Genomic DNA, 18,915 nt, shown 5'->3' with positions numbered 1-18,915 from the left:
TAATTGTAGATATACTGTATGTCATGTTCAAATGTGTTTCCTGCAGCAGTTGTGTGTATATTTATAGCATGAATATTTATTATGTTCTTATATACACACATGCATAAGTACATACTGCCGTTTTAATTGGAACTTGTGAATTGCACAGAAGTCCTAAGTATGACACAGAATTATTTTAGTATTTTTTATTTATTTATTTAATAAATATTATTCTCTTTTATTAGTACATTTCTTGACCCAGAGACACGAAGAGCAATGGGAGAACAAGCTGTTGCTCTGGCAAAAGCAGTGAAATACTCTTCTGCCGGAACTGTGGAATTCCTTGTGGATTCCAAGAGAAATTTCTACTTTTTGGAAATGAACACAAGACTTCAGGTAAAAAAAAACAATATCTGATCAACATGACATTTTTGGTTGTTCTTTGTTCTTCTTTTATTAATAATTATATATCAATACCAATCAAGCAGAAAAAGAACCTGTTTTTTCATAACCGTGGCAGATGTCCTTGGAGTTCATGCAGTATGATAATACAAATTTATGGTTTACAAGTATATTGTCTTAAGCACTAAAGGTTTTTTTCGTGAAAGCTTATTAAGTCATAGTTCCTCTTCTGATTTTGTAGTTTTAGAAAAACTAAAGCTGTCAATCTCAGGAAAGGGCATTGTACTGATAGAGAGCCATGCAAGCCACTCCCCCTGGCAGGATAACGTTGGGAACATGCCTCTGTATATAACACATGGGACCTGTTTGTTTGCAGTTGTTTCACCATGCTGAAGCTGTTTAGGTTTGTGAGTTTTTTTGTTTACATTTATAACAAACAATTTGTTACATTTAGGAGATGTGGCATCAACTTTTTCAACTAGATATGGCATGGGTATTTTAGGAGCATATTTATCAATGGGTGAAAGTGATTATCTGTTTACTCAACACCATCTGTAAATGTTTCATTCTGTAGTTCTATAGAGAGCCATAAATAGCATTTGACTAATTTTACTTTCCTATAAGAACTAAAAATCTCTTATTCTGTGCAGGTTATCTGCAATATATCTGCTGTATGTGCCCTATATCCCAGTTGAACTTGAATGGCTGCAATGTGGCCACACAGCAGCTTATTATTACTCATTATAAGTACAATAGTATTTCTGAAGCAACCTACCAGGCTAAATGAATTGCTCAATTTCAGGACACAGAGACCTGTGGCCATCCCATGAATATAGTGTTGCCTGTGTAAGTGCTCATACACTTCTGCATAGGAATATCTCAATGACCCCTACCATTTTTATCTGTGGTGTAAACAGTACATTATAATAACATGCTCACAAAACACTTTTTTTTGCTGTTGTTAGTGCTCCTTAAACAAAAAAGTCTGTTTTTCTCTTAATGTCTTGTTGGTCATCTTCCATTAACTAAAGTAGTTGCTATTCTAAACTGCTGCAAAGCTGTCACACATGCTATGGATACTAGATGCATTGGTTTTTATAGCTACAATTTTTTTGCATTGAAAGTACATTTAGTGATTTCCACTTTTTAACAAACTAAATCAACCTATTAAGGTTACAGAATTAAACTGTAGTATTAGAGATCCCTGCTCCAAAAGGATTCTATCACTCTGTCCGTTATTTATGTTGTCCAGCCTGCCAAACAGAAGTTGTTTCCAGTAGGAAAAAATGTTGAGTTGAGGAACATGTTAACTAGCCATTTAATTTTTTTTTAAAAAAAAAACTTTAGGGAAGACTGATTAAACATATACTAAAATGTGGGTGCATTTTACAACAATGAGAGATTCTCTTTATGCTTTTATCCCAGGCAGGTAGCTGTACTGGGGTAAGATTCTACATATGGTATTATGACAGCTTTTCCCACACGGACTATTGCCTCACCAGATAAGAATTAAAAACTTTATTACACATAACAATTTTCAGTTTTTTTCTTTAGTATGTCATTGGCTAACTTTTGCAACATTGCTCAGCCATATTGTAAATTGGTGTGTCAGCACAGAGCATATAAAGACTATGGGGCAGATTCACTAAGGGTCGAATTTCGAAGTAAAAAATACTTCGAAATTCGACCCTCGAATTGAAATCCTTCGACTTCGAATATCGAAGTCGAAGGATTTAGCGCTAAACGTTCGTTCGATCGATCGATGGATTTTTCGTTCGATCGAACGATTAAATCCTTCGAATCGAACGATTCGAAGGATTTTAATCCAACGATCGAAGGAAAATCCTTCGATCAAAAAAAGGTTAGCAAACCTATGGGGACCTTCCCCATAGGCTAACATTGACTTCGGTAGGTTTTACCTGCCGAAGTAGGGGGTCGAAGTTTTTTTTAAAGGGAAAGTACTTTGACTATCGAATGGTCGAATAGTCGAACGATTTTTCATTCGATTCGTTCGATTTCGTTCGTATTCGAACGAATTTAACCAATTCGATGGTCGAAGTACCAAAAAAATACTTCGAAATTCGAATTTTTTTCATTCGAATCCTTCACTCGAGCTTAGTGAATCGGCCCCTATATCTACAAAAAGAATTTGAATGTACTTGTTGAGATAGTTTACTGCTGTTCTTTTATTGCAGGATCTGTAAATATTCAATCTGTTTTCTGTTTAAAATATGACATCAGCCCTCAGAAACACACTGCCATTTAGTATATAACTTGCATTTACATTATTTTTGCCAAAGTTTCCAACTTAGACAAATCACTCTGCAAAGTGGCAGCATCCTGCATGGAACCTATAGTTCTGCACAATTTAGTATCATCTGCAAAAATAGAAACAGTACTTTCAATGCCCACCTCCAGGTCATTAATAAACAAGTTGAAAAGCAAGGGACCTAGTACAGAGCCCTGCGGTACTCCACTAACAACACTGGTCCAATTAGAAAATGTTCCATTTACCACACTCTTTTAGCCAGTTCTCTCTCCAGGTACAAATACTATGTTCCAGGCTAACATTCCTTAATTTAACCAGTAACCTTTTGTGTGGCACTGTATCAAATGCTTTAGCAAAGTCTAAGTAAATCACATCCACTGCCATCCCAGAATTGAGGTCCCTACTTACTTTCTCATAAAAAGAATTTAAGTTAGTCTGGCAAGATCTATTATGCATAGAACCATGCTGGCACAAACTCATAGTATTGTGATTTGCTATGAAGTCCAGTATCTTATCCTTTATTAACCCTTCAAAAAGCTTTCCTACCACTGATGTCAGACTAACTGGCCTATAGTTTTGAGGCTGAGAACGGGATCCTTTTTTGAATAGAGGCACCACATTAGCAATTCGCCAGTCTCTCGGCACTATGCCAGATCTCCAAGAATCCTGAAAAATTAAGTAAAGAGGTTTGGCAATCACAGAGCTAAGCTCGCTAAGTACCCTGGGATGAATACCATCTGGTCCCGGACCTTTGTTAATCTTAACATGTTCTAGTCTCTTTTGAATTTCTTCATGTGTGAACCATGCATCATTAGTTGTATTACTAGAATTGGGACTATTAAGAAGGAAACCTTCATTAACTGGTTCCTCATTCCTCAGTTTTCATCAACCAGCTGACCCCCCCTCTGATCGTAAAGGTCCCATCCCTTCCTGATTCATTTTTTTTACTATTAACATATTTAGAAAATAATTTTTTTCACTGCTTGCTGCAATATTTTTTCCATATCAATTTTAGCTTGCCTTATAGCTTCTTTGCATGATTTATTGGCCTCCTTGTACCTTATAAATGATTCGGCTGTCCCAGCTAACTTGAAAGCCTTAAAAGCATGTCTTTTCCTACCCACCTCAACACCAACAATTCTATTGAACCAAAAAGGTTTTGCTTTGCAACGACGTTCCTTGCTTACAAGTGGAATATACCGACATGTATATTTATTAAGCAGCATTTTAAAGACTTCCCATTCTTGTTCTGTGTTTAACCCTGTGAAAAGCATTTCCCACTTAATATGTTGCAGAGATGCCCTTATATTGTCAAAGTTTGCACGTCTGAAATTGTGTTTTAGTTACTCCCTTATGGTATTGCTTCTGCAATGGAATCTCAAAGGAGACCATGTTATTCCCTATTCCCTAAATGCTCACCCACACAAATGTTAGAGATGAGTTCAGTATTATTAGTTATTACAAGGTCCAAAAGTGAGTTATTCCTAGTAGGTTCTTGAACGAGCTGGAATAAAAAGTTGTCATTCAGCATATTTACAAACCTACTAGCTTTTTCTGTCTTGGCAACCCCATTACCCCAGTCAATGTCTGGATAATTCAAGTCACCCATAGCAACAACTTGACCCAACTGTGAAGCCACTTGTATCTGCAAGAGTAGCTGGGCTTCATACTCGACACTTATACGAGGTGTTTATAGCATACTCAGTCAAAATCTCTACCCAGAGGGATTCTACACCCTCAATAGTGCCAGCTATGGTTATTTCTTTAGCAAATGGCTTTAATTCAGGCTTTACATACAAACACACTCCTCCACCCCTTTTAATCCCTCTGTCCCTCCTAAAAAGGGTGTAACCATTTAAATTCATAATCCAGTCAAATGTTTCATCCCACCGGGTCTCAGTGATACCAATTATATCATAATTTTTAGAGCATGCAATTTATTCTAGGTCTCCCATTTTACCTGACAAACTCCGTGCATTTGCCAGCATACAGCGGAGGTTACTACTTTTACTTTTGAAATTTGCATTACTTAGTGGAGAATTATATGTTAAATTAGTATTATTCTGTTTTCCTTGTAACAGAGGGACCTCCTTAGCTGGTAAACTTTATGCCCCCCTCACTCCTCCCCCATGGCCACTTACTAATCCCAATGTGCATTTTGTTCTCCTTTGCCTAAGAAAAATCTGGTTGTATACTGTACCCCACTGCTAAATTATTATTAAGGAAAATGTAAAGGGGTATAGAAAAGTCAAGGCACAGCTCAGAGTGCCGTTGGCCTAATGGTAGTATTACAGTACAGTTAATAAAATCAGTAGTTCTATGTGTTTATGCAAAGCATATTAGATTTACAGAGGTATGTCTGACATTTGGTCTGTTGCTTTTGGCCTTGGTCCAGATGTCCAATGATTTGTTGAGTTTGTTGAGTTTAAGTGGAATACCTCTGGCCAGATACTTAATTAAATCCATGGAGGAGCCACGGAAAGCCATGACTGGATTGTAGGTAGATTCTGATATTTGGGCAGCCCTGGAAAAAATAGGTGGAAAAAAGCCAGCCACTGCCCCCACTATAACTCCAGCCCTGGTTACTGGTGCGTTTTGTCCATGTTTAATAGCTTGACTGCAGTTAGATACAACAAGGATATAGTTTTCAGCATGCATTTTTAGACAAAAAATACTCTTGTGTAAGAAACCTTACTGTCTCATTAACACGTATAGATCTAATTTAAACAACCTTGGAAGTCTACCTACATATACAGCACCTGGTTAAACCCCTGCCTTGATTCTATACTGTACTATCTACTATCCTAGTGAAAGCAAGGATTAAGTGGCAGACAGTGATATTCCAGGTTTGTATGAGGAGAAGTGCAAAGGATGCTTTTAAAATGGTTCCAGATCTGTCAATTTCTACAGTAGATTACAGTCTTTCTAATTAAGCTGTCTTTCCCAAAAGTTGGCTCCTCTGAACTCTGCCTGCTAGGATTAACAGGTGTCTTACAACTTCGGCCACATTAGGATGCGTTACTAACAATTACTGTACTACGGAAAAAATAAATAATTCAATGCATTGGAAATCCTTTGACCCTGCCCTACAGTTCTGGGTAAAATTTGTAAATTCTGAAACCGTGGTATGGTGTCCAGGGACATTTAAGGCCGTAAAAAAAGCTTGCCACAGAGATCTCAGTTTGAGTTCTTTTGTTTAGTGATGGTGTCATGAGCCAATCAGTTGTCTCCAGAAGGCATATTGACTGAAGGTCCCCATAGACGCAAATAATTTTCTTTGATGAACGACCGATGTTAGTGCAATCCAACCAATCCGTCAAATTATCGTGGGAATCAAATGATTTTTCGTCAGACATCAGTCAGAAAATTTGTCGGTCACAGTGAAATCTTTCTATTGTCCAATTGTTTGCTGGGCCAAGCAGGCAGCTACCCTCCGTTTTCCTAGCTTCAACTGGACAACATTGCTTGAAATGGTCATTTTAGTTGTTTGACAAGTTGCCATACTTTATGCTTACCCCTCGACGCAGATTCTGGCATCGGACTTCATGGCATCCATCTTCCAGGTCTTCGGTAAGCTGACTGGGAGATCATTATGTCTGTGCATGCGCAGTTGGAGCAGTTTGCCGGTTTCGACAACTGCGCATGCGCCGAATTGGACAGCAATTGCCGAAGCGCCAGAAGAATACATGAAGACCCGGAAGATGGCTGCCGTGAAGTCCGATGCCAGAATCTGCGACGAGGGATAAGTTAAAGTATGGGGCATTTCTCTGGGGGGGCAGTTAGGCTGGTGGGAGGAGGGGGCTCTATGTGGGATGGGGGGTATGGGTTTTTTTTCTACAGGGTTGAATTCTCCTTTAAGTCTGAACTTCCCTAATTGCTATTCCCCACCAAATGTTTTGAACTCCGCAGTGCTTTCAGTGACAACCATGGTGGTGAAAATGCCCTTCCTGGCCTGTCATCCTCTTCTACTAAACTCTCTGTCTGTGAAGACACATGTTGACTTTAGTGTTTCCAAGTCATCTTCTGCACCCTTTGCCATTGACAGAATGTTTGTATTGTTTTGAATGACAGGTGGGTAAGAGATCCAGAGGTCTTGTGGCAGTCCAAACGGCATATGTGCCAATTTCCTAGATTTATGCACGTGTCACAATTTCTAGAACTGCTTTATCAAATTCTGCACATTTTACTGTAAGGACATTCTCTGAATGATGTGGCTGTAAGTTTGTTGAATGCCTTGTATTTTGATTTTTTTTTTGTTTAAACATACAGCAGTTTTGAAATATATTTCCTTCTTGGTGAACTGTCATCATGCTGTGCTTGCTTGTGCTGTTTACAAACATTTTATTTATTCATTTTTTCATTTCCCTCTAACCTCAAGCACTGAAAATAGACTCAGAATCCCCCATATGCTTATCCTTTGGCTCTGCAAGAGACGCATTACAGAAGCATTTGTTCAGTGGGTGTGTACCCTGCAGAGAGCTAACATTTTTTCACATCAACCTCCTTCTAGTGGTAACAGATGCCATACATTTTCTAAGATAGCTTATGTTGTAACATGTTATTTTGTAGTTGTTGCATGATACCTTATGCAAAATGTCATTTTTAAAATTGCATTGAAAGTTCCTTCTGTACTGTTTGAATTGAAACTATTCATGCAATAAATAAGTAGACCCTTTGTTCGTTACATGCTTTGTATTCAGTTTGCCACTCTGAATTCAGCTCACCAAAATGATTTTTTTGGAAACATACCTCTCAAATACTAGTTTTCTGGTTCAAGATTTAACTAATATATAAAGGATTTTCCCTTTAAGCTGAATATGCATCAGTGAGATTTTCCTTAAATAGGTTGCAAACTGTGAGGGTGTAAATTTGTGTTTGCACAGATTTTCTGCATATTTGTTTACTATATATCAGTTGAATGGCATATAACTTATAGCAGTATTTCTGAAGATACAGAAGTTTGGAATAATTTATGGCTATAACATTCCAACAATTCTGCAACCCAAAAATATTGCATACATTACTGTTGCATAGACATCACAAAACATCAGATTTATTCTATCCTATACTTATTCCCAGTTCACTTTTTAATTGTCACCAGCCCAGCATAAACATAGTGAACACGATTTCCTTGCAGCACGCACTCAATGGGACAGCAGACAGCAGTATACTTTAAAACATCTTTATTCACCGGACAATCCTCCTAACGCGTTTCGTGTGAACACACACACATACTCATAAGCATGCCTATTTGTACACGAAACGCGTTAGAAGCAATGTCCGGTGAATCAAGATGTTTTAAAGTATACCGCTGTCTGCTGTTCTTTGATATCTGACCAATTTCTGGCATAGAGATCGGTCTGGGTTTGGCTCCGACTCCGTTATGCCCAAGCATGCTGCAAACTTGACATGCTAATTGCAATGCAACAGTATTACTTGCTTGAAGCCACAGGTGCCGCATAAATAGCTTTTTGTGGAAGCAGTCTTGCACTGCCGCTTGTGCTACGGATGATAAATGAAGAGTGATTATTTAACAGAGGATACTGGTTTTCTGGTTGTTTAAGGAGACACAACGTAACATTCTGAAGACTGGATATCTTTCCTAAATAGGAGTCTATATTATCTTATACACATTCCTTAAAAATAATAGGTAACTAGAAGGATAGAATTTTATTTTAACATGGCAAAATAATGAAACGGAGGGAATACTCATTAATGTAGGCTGCTTATTCCTTTGCAGTTTTTAGCATATTTACGGAAAACTACAAAAAAATATCAAAACTTCTAATTTAATCCCAGAAAATCTTAAAACACCAATTTGACATACAGTACCTGACCTAAAGAAAGAATGTGCAAAATATCTAGTAGCTATACAATACTCCAGTTTACCTGCAAAAGATGTTGGAGGCATCTTGGTCCTCTCTCTGTCATTATGGATTATTGCACCCATTTGCAGTGATATTTCCATAGTGAAACCCAATTTTTTGAATGGACGATTGGGTCAGACTCTTGAAAAAATATTGTGATGGAAAAGAGATCTGTAGTGTTGTTCTGCAGGCTACTGACCATTAAATCCCTTGGAGGGTCATATCTGGTCTTAGGTTGTTGACCATGTGCTTCTAGAAGTGTGATAACATGAGGTTTAGTCTTGTGTGGTAAATTAACTGCTCCTTTAAATCACTTATGTTTTGATACATTTTTATACATATTAAGATAATGTCGTGACACAACATACTGTTTTGTCGGCTAATTCTGCCATTTTCATTTGTATCCAGTTTATCAGTAAAACTTCCCTGTTTCAAGGAGGCTGAGATATTTTGTAAGCTGCCTACAGCCAGTTGTTGTTGTGTGAATGGCTTGTTTTATTCCCACAATGGCATCATCCAAAGCTATTAGCAGTAATTTGCTGATAACAGAGTTAGTACTCTGGTCTATCTGAGCTATTGTGCATGCTAAGCACTGCACAGATAAGTCTTGAGGGGGAAAAAATGGAAGGATCCATCTGCTCATTTCTGCTACACTGCTCAGATATAAGATTACGCTAATCTGGTTGCTTGTCAAAACAGGTTAGTGAAAACAGGAAAATGTCTTAGATTTAGGGTAGACAAGTTTTACAGTGAGGCAAGCTGCTCCTGTACATGCCATGCTGAGTGTAGCAGAACAGGTTGAGCATAGACTTGGTAGTCTATAGTTAACTACAACAGATTGCAAGATAAAAATATTGCTTATGCTATCACGGATTAACTTGATGAATAAAAAGGACAATGTCTACGTATGAAAGAGAGCAGGAAATCTGAATCCCTCTAACCGTTGTCCTACTGCAAATATAAGTATCCTTTTATGGCCTTTGGGGGAGATGCAAAGTTGTGTATTTCTGGAGGGCCCCAGAAAAAAACCCCAATTGAAGCCTCTCCAATTTGCATCAGAGGGGAACAAAATTCCTAACTCCCAAGATGACAATCAGACCAGTCCCTAGATCAGTTTGATCTATGAGCTATCTTTCATAACCCTGTATTCCCTCATTTGTTTAAAGGGGTTATTCACCTTCCAAACACTTTTTTCAATTTAGTTGTTTTTAGATTGTTCCCTAGAAATAATGACTTTTTCCAATTACTTTCCATTATTTATTTTTTACGTTTTTTCCAAAATCTAAGTTTAAAGTTGAATGTTCCTGTCTCTGGTGTTTGAGTCTGACAGCTCAGTAATTCCAGGTGCAGATTCTGAACTGTTACAATTTTGCAACATTTAGTTGATACATTTCTCAGCAGCATCTCTGGAGTATTAGCAACAATTGTATCAATTCTAACAGCTGCCTGTAATGAAACCCAGAGATTCTGCTCAGCAGGGAAAAAGATAAGAAATGTATCAACTAAATGTATCAATTTAGAACAGTTTACAGGATCGGCGACCCCCCTCCCAGAGCTGCTTCAGAAGGAGAGAAATTACACTTTATACTTCAATATTAGAAAAACCGTGTGACACATAGAAAATAGAAAGTCATTGGAAAAAGTCGTTATTTCTGGTGATCTATCTGATAACAACTAGTTGTTTGAAGGTGAACAACCCCTTTAACAATCATTTGCAGGTGCAGAATTACAATTAGTTGTATGTTATGGCAATATGTGTTCCTCATGTTAAAAACCTTTTGAATGTCTACAAGCATTAACTGTTGTATTTTTGAACATCCTGCTGTTGCTTTCTAATTTGACGGTTTTAACCCTGCAGGTTGAGCATCCCATCACCGAATGTATCACAGGCCTGGACCTTGTCCAAGAAATGATCCGTGTTGCTAAGGGTTACCCACTCAAGCACAAACAAACTGATGTCTCCATAAATGGCTGGGCAGTTGAATGTCGTGTCTATGCTGAGGTAAAATAAGTGGCAATGGCTGCACAAAGTAGTTTTCCTTACCATGTTCATATATATATATATCTATCTATCTATCTATCTATATATATACACACGTGGTTGGAGGAATAAAGGTATTTTAACTATTTATAAAGATTGTGCCATATATATATATATATATATATATATATATATATATATATATATATATATATATATATATGCCATATACGAATGCATATAAGCGTCTCTTATTATATTATAGGGCTCATTTATGAAGCAAGTGCATAAATTACATGGAATTGCAGTCAGGCACAGTATGGCACACACAGGGAACATGGGGCAGTCAGAGTATGGCACACATAGGGAAACCTATCAGGACCACTCAATTGCAGTCTGGGTCTCAGGTGTGAACAGTACAGGACTTTAGGGGTGTGTACAATAGAAGTATTACAAGTGTGAACAATGCAGGGAGGATTACACGTGTGAACAATACAAGGGATTACAGTCTGAATTTGAGGTTGAAACATTGCAGGGACCAGTTAATCTCTGTAGTTATACCTTTTAAACCTTAAACATGGTAAACAGACACAGCAGGAATACTTTCATGTGTAGTGTCCCGTGGGCCGCCAGTTGGACAGCCCTGATATAGATCATATAGAGATATAGACAATTGGTCATTATTTTTCATTTTGTTGTGTTTTTTGAATTATCTGGTAATGTTCAAAATTACTCCAGAAACCAGCCAATGGTTTAAACCAGAGACTGGAAAATGAATAGGAGAAGGCCTGAATAGAAAGTAATACAAAGTAACAATGACAATGTAGTCTCAGAGAGAAATAGGGTTTTGGCTGCCGGGATCTGTGACCCCCATTTAAAAGCAGGAAAGAGGCAGATGATGAAGGTAAATAATTTAAATGCAAAATGGAGAGCAATGGAAAAATTAAGATTATTCTGTAACATACTAGACAAACTTTTACTTGTTTGAGGTTCCTACAACATAGCAAAACATAATTTTGTTCTTTCTTCTTAATGTATTTTTTACAGTTTCACTTTTAAAGCCTGCTTTATCTAGTTTGTTATTGTTCAACACTACATTTATGTAAGGCTTCATGTAAAGCTGATATTACAACTTTAGTTGTAGAATATACATGCAACAGTCAAACTCAAGCACATTCATAAATTTATAATGTATCTTCAACTCTTAAAGCTGTTAACCTTTCGATATCAAAATGTCACTTTTAATCTTCTTTAGGATCCGTATAAATCCTTTGGATTACCCTCTATTGGTCGTCTTTCTCAGTATCAAGAGCCGCATAGTTTACCAGGGGTAAGTCATTGTAATCTTGCTATTTTTCTAATAAATTCATAATTTAAGGAAAGGAAAGAATACATTGAAAATTAGGATTTAGCAAGTTTACAGAGTGCTGTAATTCAATAATAGTGATTTATCGCTGAAAGAGAGAAAGGCAAGTAAGAAGTAAAAAAGCATACATGTAACAATGGTAATTGTTAAAGGGATACTGTCATGGGAAAAAAAATTTTTTTCCCCAAAATGAATCAGTTAATAGCGCTGCTCCAGCAGAATTCTGCACTGAAATCCATTTCTCAAAAGAGCAAACAGATTTTTTTTATATTCAATTTTGAAATCTGACATGGGGCTAGACATATTGTCAATTTCCCAGCTGCCCAACAACACTCAATAGTAAAAACCTCACTGAGGCACATTCAGTTACATTGAGAAGGAAAAACAGCAGCCTGCCAGAAAGCATTTCTCGCTTAACGTGCAGGCACAAGTCACATGACCAGGGGCAGCTGGGAAATTGACAAAATGTCTAGCCCCATGTCAGATTTCAAAATTGAATATAAAAAAACCTGTTTGCTCTTTTGAGAAATGGATTTCAGTGCAGAATTCTGCTGGAGTAGCACTATTAACTGATGCATTTTGGGAAAAAAAATGTTTTCCGATGACAGGATCCCTTTAATAACAGACAAATGCATGTCCTTGCTATGTGCTTGCTTCCTGTCAAAAATGTCTCTTAGTCTGCATCTTATATTCAATAAACATGTTTTTCTGAAGAAGCAACAGAAACTATTAGGTATTTCAATAATAAAAATGTAAGATACTCTAGCTTTAAACTCTGCTACAGACAATGCTTGTGATGCCCAAACCATTTGAATGAGCTCTTTCATGGTGATAAATATATATGTTATTAGTGGTAGAGAAAGTTTCCAATTATGTGTGAGCTATGAATCACTTAAAGGGTTTCTTTTTGGCCACAAGAGGGGGGTTGTGGGTGCACTCCTAAGGCCATATAAAAAATATTTAAATACAATAATCCCCTGTGACTCCCCAGACCAAATGGGCGTTGGTCTGGGCAGTCTCCCCTTCAAAAGCCGCATATGCAGGTGGCGGGGGAGGATCTAGTCCAGATTGAAACCAAGGTTTTAAATTTTGATCACAGGTAAACAGGTTAGGGACCGCCGTATGGGGTTTACCTTGACGTGGTATGGCGGCTTACCAATTTTATGATCATAACTTTGTAACAAAAAACCCTGTTTTTCTCTTTTTAGACAGGGAATTATTGTATTTAAATATTTTTTATATGGCCTTAGGAGTGCACCCACAACCCCCCTCTTGTACCTTTCTTTTTGGCCACCCCTTTAATTACTTATGATTTTAGTGCATGTAAGAGTGCACCCCTTAGTGCTCATTTAAGAAGGTATTTGAGCCTCCCCATCCCTCTGTTGGGCTCTGCTCTTTTGTATTGAGGTTTAATGCAGGCCTTGTTTGATTAAAAGTACAGTCCACAGGCCTGTGGCTAGTTGCATGACACCCCACAGAGTTGGCAAACTGCAAAAGTTTTGCCTCTTTTTTGCATGCTACGTGGGGCATTGTAAATGAGCCCTTGTGTCTTTACCTGCTAGACTTTGCTCGTTGTTATTGTCTTGTATACGATTTTTTTTAGAATATTAAAATACACCATTTTGTGAACTCTGTTATTAAGGAAAGCTTTGTATTATCCCAAAATCTTGTTTGTGCGCCATACTTGGGTACCGATACACATGCCCATGTACTGGCTACACAATAAGACAACTATGAGGGAAGGGGAATGTGAGGAGGGCAATGACATCTAGGTAGTGCAGAAAAGAAAGTGAAAGTAATTGCCTGCTCCGTCTCTATACCTAAGGCATGGAGGTAGAGCAGGCAATATATCATTGACAGCTGAGATTTTAAAAACGTTTATAACAGGTATGATTGTTTTAATGTTCTTAATTAGAAAAATAATTTGGGTTTTGTATTTAATTTAAAAAGGACTTTTATTATACAGCTTTTTTTTTTTTTAGGTCACCTTTAAGGGCAGATATAATTTGCTATAGCAGACTGAAGATTTAAAACAATCTTTATTCAGATCATATGGCTTAACACCAGTGAGTAGAATAGCTGTTTGTTAAATGGTTTAAAAATTTTTTTGAAAAAACAAGTACATCTCCATTTCTTGAGTTGCAAATGTAAAAGTGACTTAGTTGGACACTCGTTTTCTTGGAGAAATCGGGCTACACCATCTGGCTTTACAATTATTTAGACTGATTGCTTGCACGGAGGAGAGGAAGAACTCAAAATGTAAAAATGTTATTGGATATGTGATTTATTTCACTTCTTAAAATAGTTTTTCCCATATTCTTTCTAATGGGACCTGACCCTTTCCAGGCTTTTAGGCTCCATGCTGTGTTCAAAGCCTGCAAGCAGAACACAAATTGCAAAGGCTTTAACAGGCATTATGTCTTGCTAAATATTAGAAAAGAAGACATACATCAGAGGTTGTACTTAAACATAATTTCTGAACACCAAGCAATGATTCATTGAATTAAAATGTACATTAATTATTCAGGCTTTTAAGGTCTTTTTCTCTTCACATTTTAATAGCTAACAAGATGTCAAACATTTTGCCCTTGCAAGTTTTTGCAATTTGCAGTTTTCAGACGTGAGACCTGTTGCAAGTATAAGTGATAATGGACAAGCTGTACCCCCTACGGTCAATGTCCCACCAAATCTTTCTTCAATTAATGCTGCAGCAGGAGTTTTGTGTAATAACATTTGTGCTTGTGAGCGATCCCTAGAAAGAAAAAGAAACAATTAAAATGCCTTAAATGTTCTGCTTACTGCTGCTATTTGCTTGTGTAAATGTTGCATGTCAGCTAAATGGACAAAGGAATAGATAAAGTGATTGGGTACAGGAAAGTGCACACTAAGCTTTGTCTATCATTATTGCTGGGAGCAATCAAATTGATGCCAGCAGGACAGTAGACACATTGACAGCTGTAATTATGTATCTCCATGGTGATCACTTTTGGCCTGTCATGGAGGCTCACTTGTACCCTCCCTTGTAAGCATTTAATCAGATTGGGCTGTCACTCGTCAGGTAGACATGGCGGGCTGGGAGTTGTTTTTTGGGGAGAGGTGAATTGAAAATGAAGTGTGGGAGACTCCTTGAAAGCTTCACGTGGCCTATTACAGTAAAAGTGAAATACATTTTAATTATGCCAGAGACTTCGGTACTGTGGTGAGGACATTGCCTATAGTGCCATGTTTCTTTTTCATATTGCTTGACTGTGTATTTATTAAAATCAGGACATATATTCTTAGTCAGCAGTGTGTGATGTGCCTAATCACAGAATTAATAGCAAGTAAATTAATTATGTTTTGATTGTTTTTATATTAGCCAGAACAAGTTAGATTTAAATCTGTCTCTGTTGTGCCATATACTGTATACGTCTGTCTAGCTGTATTTTTATTGCATGCATATGACAATATAGTCATATCTGTAAGAAGAAATATTTGAAATGGCCTGCATAAAATAAAGTTGCAAAAATATACAAGACGGTTCTTAAAAGTAGCCATTTACCCCAGAATCAAGGTACACTTTTGCTTTCAGTTGTCAAAATAAACATCCTTATTTCATTTTGAGACTGGAAGAATGCTGTGAGTTTATTAAAATAAATTTATAAATATAAGTGAACACTTTTTTGTATAAGCATTCTAGCTGAGCATGATATTCCCCTCAACATCACACACTCCATATTATGTTTGATTTACCTGATTTAAAACTTTATTGGAACAACTTCTTTGTGCACTTCTGGATTCAATATACCTTTTTGACCACTTAGCAGTCACAGGGACTGTTTCCTCTGTAGTTATGCCCCTGTTGTCTTCATCATTGAGCTCTAACTCTAGACTTGTTAAACAAGCATACAGTGGCAGCTTGCAAAGATTGTCCAGTGTTTATTGACAATACGTGACTTGCAATAATCCTGACAGTCCATACACATCTGTCCTGCATTGTAGGTTGATTACAAGGAATCAATTTTTATGTCCCACATTATGTGACATAAGTATTCCTGTTGCAAAGCATAGGGTAGTAGTATTTTGTTGGACAAGTTTCTTTTTTTTTAAGCAGTAGTAGTATTAAGGAGCTCTCATGAGAACACCATGGGGCAGATTTACTAACCGGCGAAAATTCGCCAGCATCGACTTCGACCCATCGCAACAGTTCGCCAGGTGAAAATTATCCCAGACAATGCTAATTCACTTACATTCAGAGTTTTGTCCTGGGCCCCGAACTTTGGCGAATTTTCACTATAGTTACTTTGTCAATATGAGCAATAACAAAGCGAACATGCGCTAGCGTTCATTTCTGCCTAGAGCAAATTCGCTAGAGGTCTAGCGCCTAGGTTAATTTACATACAGCGGGAAATTTAAAGTTGAATGGACGTCTTTATGTTATATGTTGCAGCAAATACATTACATTTCCACTGTTAATTACACATGTCCAGGGAACGTTTATAAAGACAATAGAGTTGTTATAATGCCCTACACATGAGCTCACTGTATAGTTTATGTTCCATATGTTAGAAAATGTATGGGGGAAACCAGTTTTGCAGGCTATCACTCTGAAGAAAGGAAATTACACCAGTTTTTATTGGACTTCGATGCATTTTCCGCTCACAGAATATAATGTAAGTGACAGAAGTTTGAGGAAGATCTAGCTACTTTAAAGCACTTCGTCTGGTCTGAGGTGGTGAAGCCAACTCTGGCGAAAGAGGTAACATTCAGTAAAATCCAAATTTTAGTGAATTTGCAGAGTAGCGGCCGTTCGCCAGAGCGAAAAGTCGCCTGGTGATAAAGTGTGAATGACCGTTAGCACCAGTCTCTTTCACTAGCGAATTGGCACCTGTGCCCGTTAGTAAATTTGGCGATGTCCCTGCGGGTGGCAACGCTGGTGTAAAGGCGCTAGCCATTTCAACCTTTATTAAATCTTCCCCCCCGTCTCCAAAATCCCAAACTGGAAAGGAGTAGCATCATTCAAAGAAGCATCACCCCAAAGTGCTCAACCAGTACTACAAAGAGATGACCAGTAAAAAAGGGACAGAGAGTTAGGGAAACACCAATATATCAGATGTTAAAAGTACTGCATATTTTTCTGTGGGCACTGTATATTATAATGTGGGAGAAAATGTTATGGTTATGGAAAGCAGTTCCATAGTGCAAGACTGGTTCTTTCTTAAAGCACATGACCAGGCAAAATGACCTGAAATGGCTGCCTACACACCAATATTACAACTAAAAAAATTGACTTGTTGGTTTAGGAATGCCATTTTATATGGTAGAGTAAATTAGTTTCAGTGTAAACAGTGTAATTGAGAAATTAAAAATGACACCATAAAAATCATGACATAATCCTTTTAAAATATCACTTTTTTTGCAATTTATTAGAAAAGTTTCTTCCGAAAAGTGAAAGTCCCTGTGAGTTTCAATATATTGTACTGTACTGCCCACCCATCTAAATCCTGCAATCAGGTTGTTGTTATTATTTTATGTTTTTGACCTTTTTTTCTGTTAATTATTATACAAGGAACAATAATAAAAAAAATAAAGTTTTCACTGGTGCCTGAAAACTGTGAAATGTTTTATAAATATACAAAAAAAAAATAGAATTCTGAAGTTGTAACTTGTTATACGTAGATAAGTGCAATGCAAGTATTCTTACTTTCTTTTAGAAAAGTTATAATGTCAAGCTTTAAGGCTATGGGTTTCCGTTTTACCACCACAGTGCTCTGAGTGATCAAAACTCCCTTAATTGCCCATCACATCTTTCCACAGAGAAGCACAGGAGATGCCAGTGTCTGCCATAGTCAATGCATTTCTCTTCCACATAATCTCATATTATACTTTGCAGAAAGTTACAAGTTTAATGTTATTTTATGTAAAGACTTGTTGGGTAAATGACTTTCACTCACATGGCACCATCAGCAGAGATGAAGATGGTTCTACAGTAGGGTATATGTAGGAGTTTGTGGGGTCACATGAAGAATGATGGGATACAGCCCACGTAGGTTTTGACTGCATACTAAACTTTAAAGATACCCAAGGATGAATCTGTTTTACTGACCTAGAACCCAGTGGACATTTCCTATAGATGGGCTCTGATAATGTTCATGCAATAATGTTCAATGCAGTATGTAGCAATAAAAACTTCAAGCATGCTTTGCTTTTAGACAGGTACTAGGAGGGACTAAGCATTACAAAATGTGGTGTCTTAGTTCTAAATCATTAAGTCAGCCAAGGTTTCTGAGGCTGTGAGGTGCTTCACTCTCTGCTGCTTGTTGTATGTAGGTTCAAGGTTATAGGCCTGCTACCGATCTCCCACTCATAGGAAGTATTTGGTCAATTATTTGTGGTGTACGGCTTTTAGCAAACTTGATTGAAATTATCGCATTCTTGCTTTTGTTCATGTCCTGGTTCTGAACTGTCTTTTTTTCACTTTGTTTCATGTCTAGTCAGGAGTTTTAGTTTTGGACTGTTTACTTTACATCATACTAAAACATTATTTCATGATGCAGGAGGACTAGCATGACCAAACCTGTATCCCTCTTCTCCCTCCATGCACAACATAGTCAAAGTCTTGGAAACGCAATCATAGGATTCTTTAAATCCTATATGATCTGTAGAGGATTATGGTTTCAAACACTCTGGATAGTTATTAAAGTGATAATATTAACCATGGAACTTCTGATGTCCTTCAATCACCTCCTCATACTTCTAAAATAAATGGGGAAACTTATCTAAGGCTGAACATACTCTGATTACACTTCAGCTTATTTACAAAGAGAAAAAAAATAATTTCCCCTATTATAAATAATGTATTTCCAGAGAGCCTGCTCTTTTACATTTTACTAGGCATGATATTGTTAAATGATAACTTTCCTGAAGTATGGTTGCTTACACTTATGTTTAAGATATATGGCTCCATTGGTATATGGATCCCTACTGTTTTATTGACCCCTTACTCTTACTTAAATTGATCATGTACACTTTTGCTGTGTATGGTCTGTCATTTCTGTTTCTAATTTGTATA

The 18,915-nt window shown here is 37.3% G+C and overlaps 1 protein-coding gene across 2 annotated transcripts in view; it reads left to right on the top strand.

The window, feature by feature from the left end:
- Positions 1-18,915, top strand: part of pcca.L (propionyl-CoA carboxylase subunit alpha L homeolog) — a 261,425-nt gene that overhangs the window by 114,833 nt on the left and 127,677 nt on the right. For both annotated transcript variants that reach the window (XM_041582406.1, XM_041582407.1), the window contains exons 12-14: positions 225-375; positions 10,376-10,519; positions 11,754-11,828. In XM_041582406.1, coding sequence (XP_041438340.1) covers positions 225-375; positions 10,376-10,519; positions 11,754-11,828 — 370 coding nt within the window. The remainder of the gene's footprint in view (positions 1-224; positions 376-10,375; positions 10,520-11,753; positions 11,829-18,915) is intronic.

This window comes from Xenopus laevis, chromosome 2L, assembly GCF_017654675.1.
Source record: "Xenopus laevis strain J_2021 chromosome 2L, Xenopus_laevis_v10.1, whole genome shotgun sequence".
Classification (NCBI taxonomy): Eukaryota; Metazoa; Chordata; class Amphibia; order Anura; family Pipidae; genus Xenopus; species Xenopus laevis.
The sequence above is the reverse complement of the archived record's forward strand: the minus strand, read 5'-3'. Positions and strand labels throughout refer to the sequence as shown.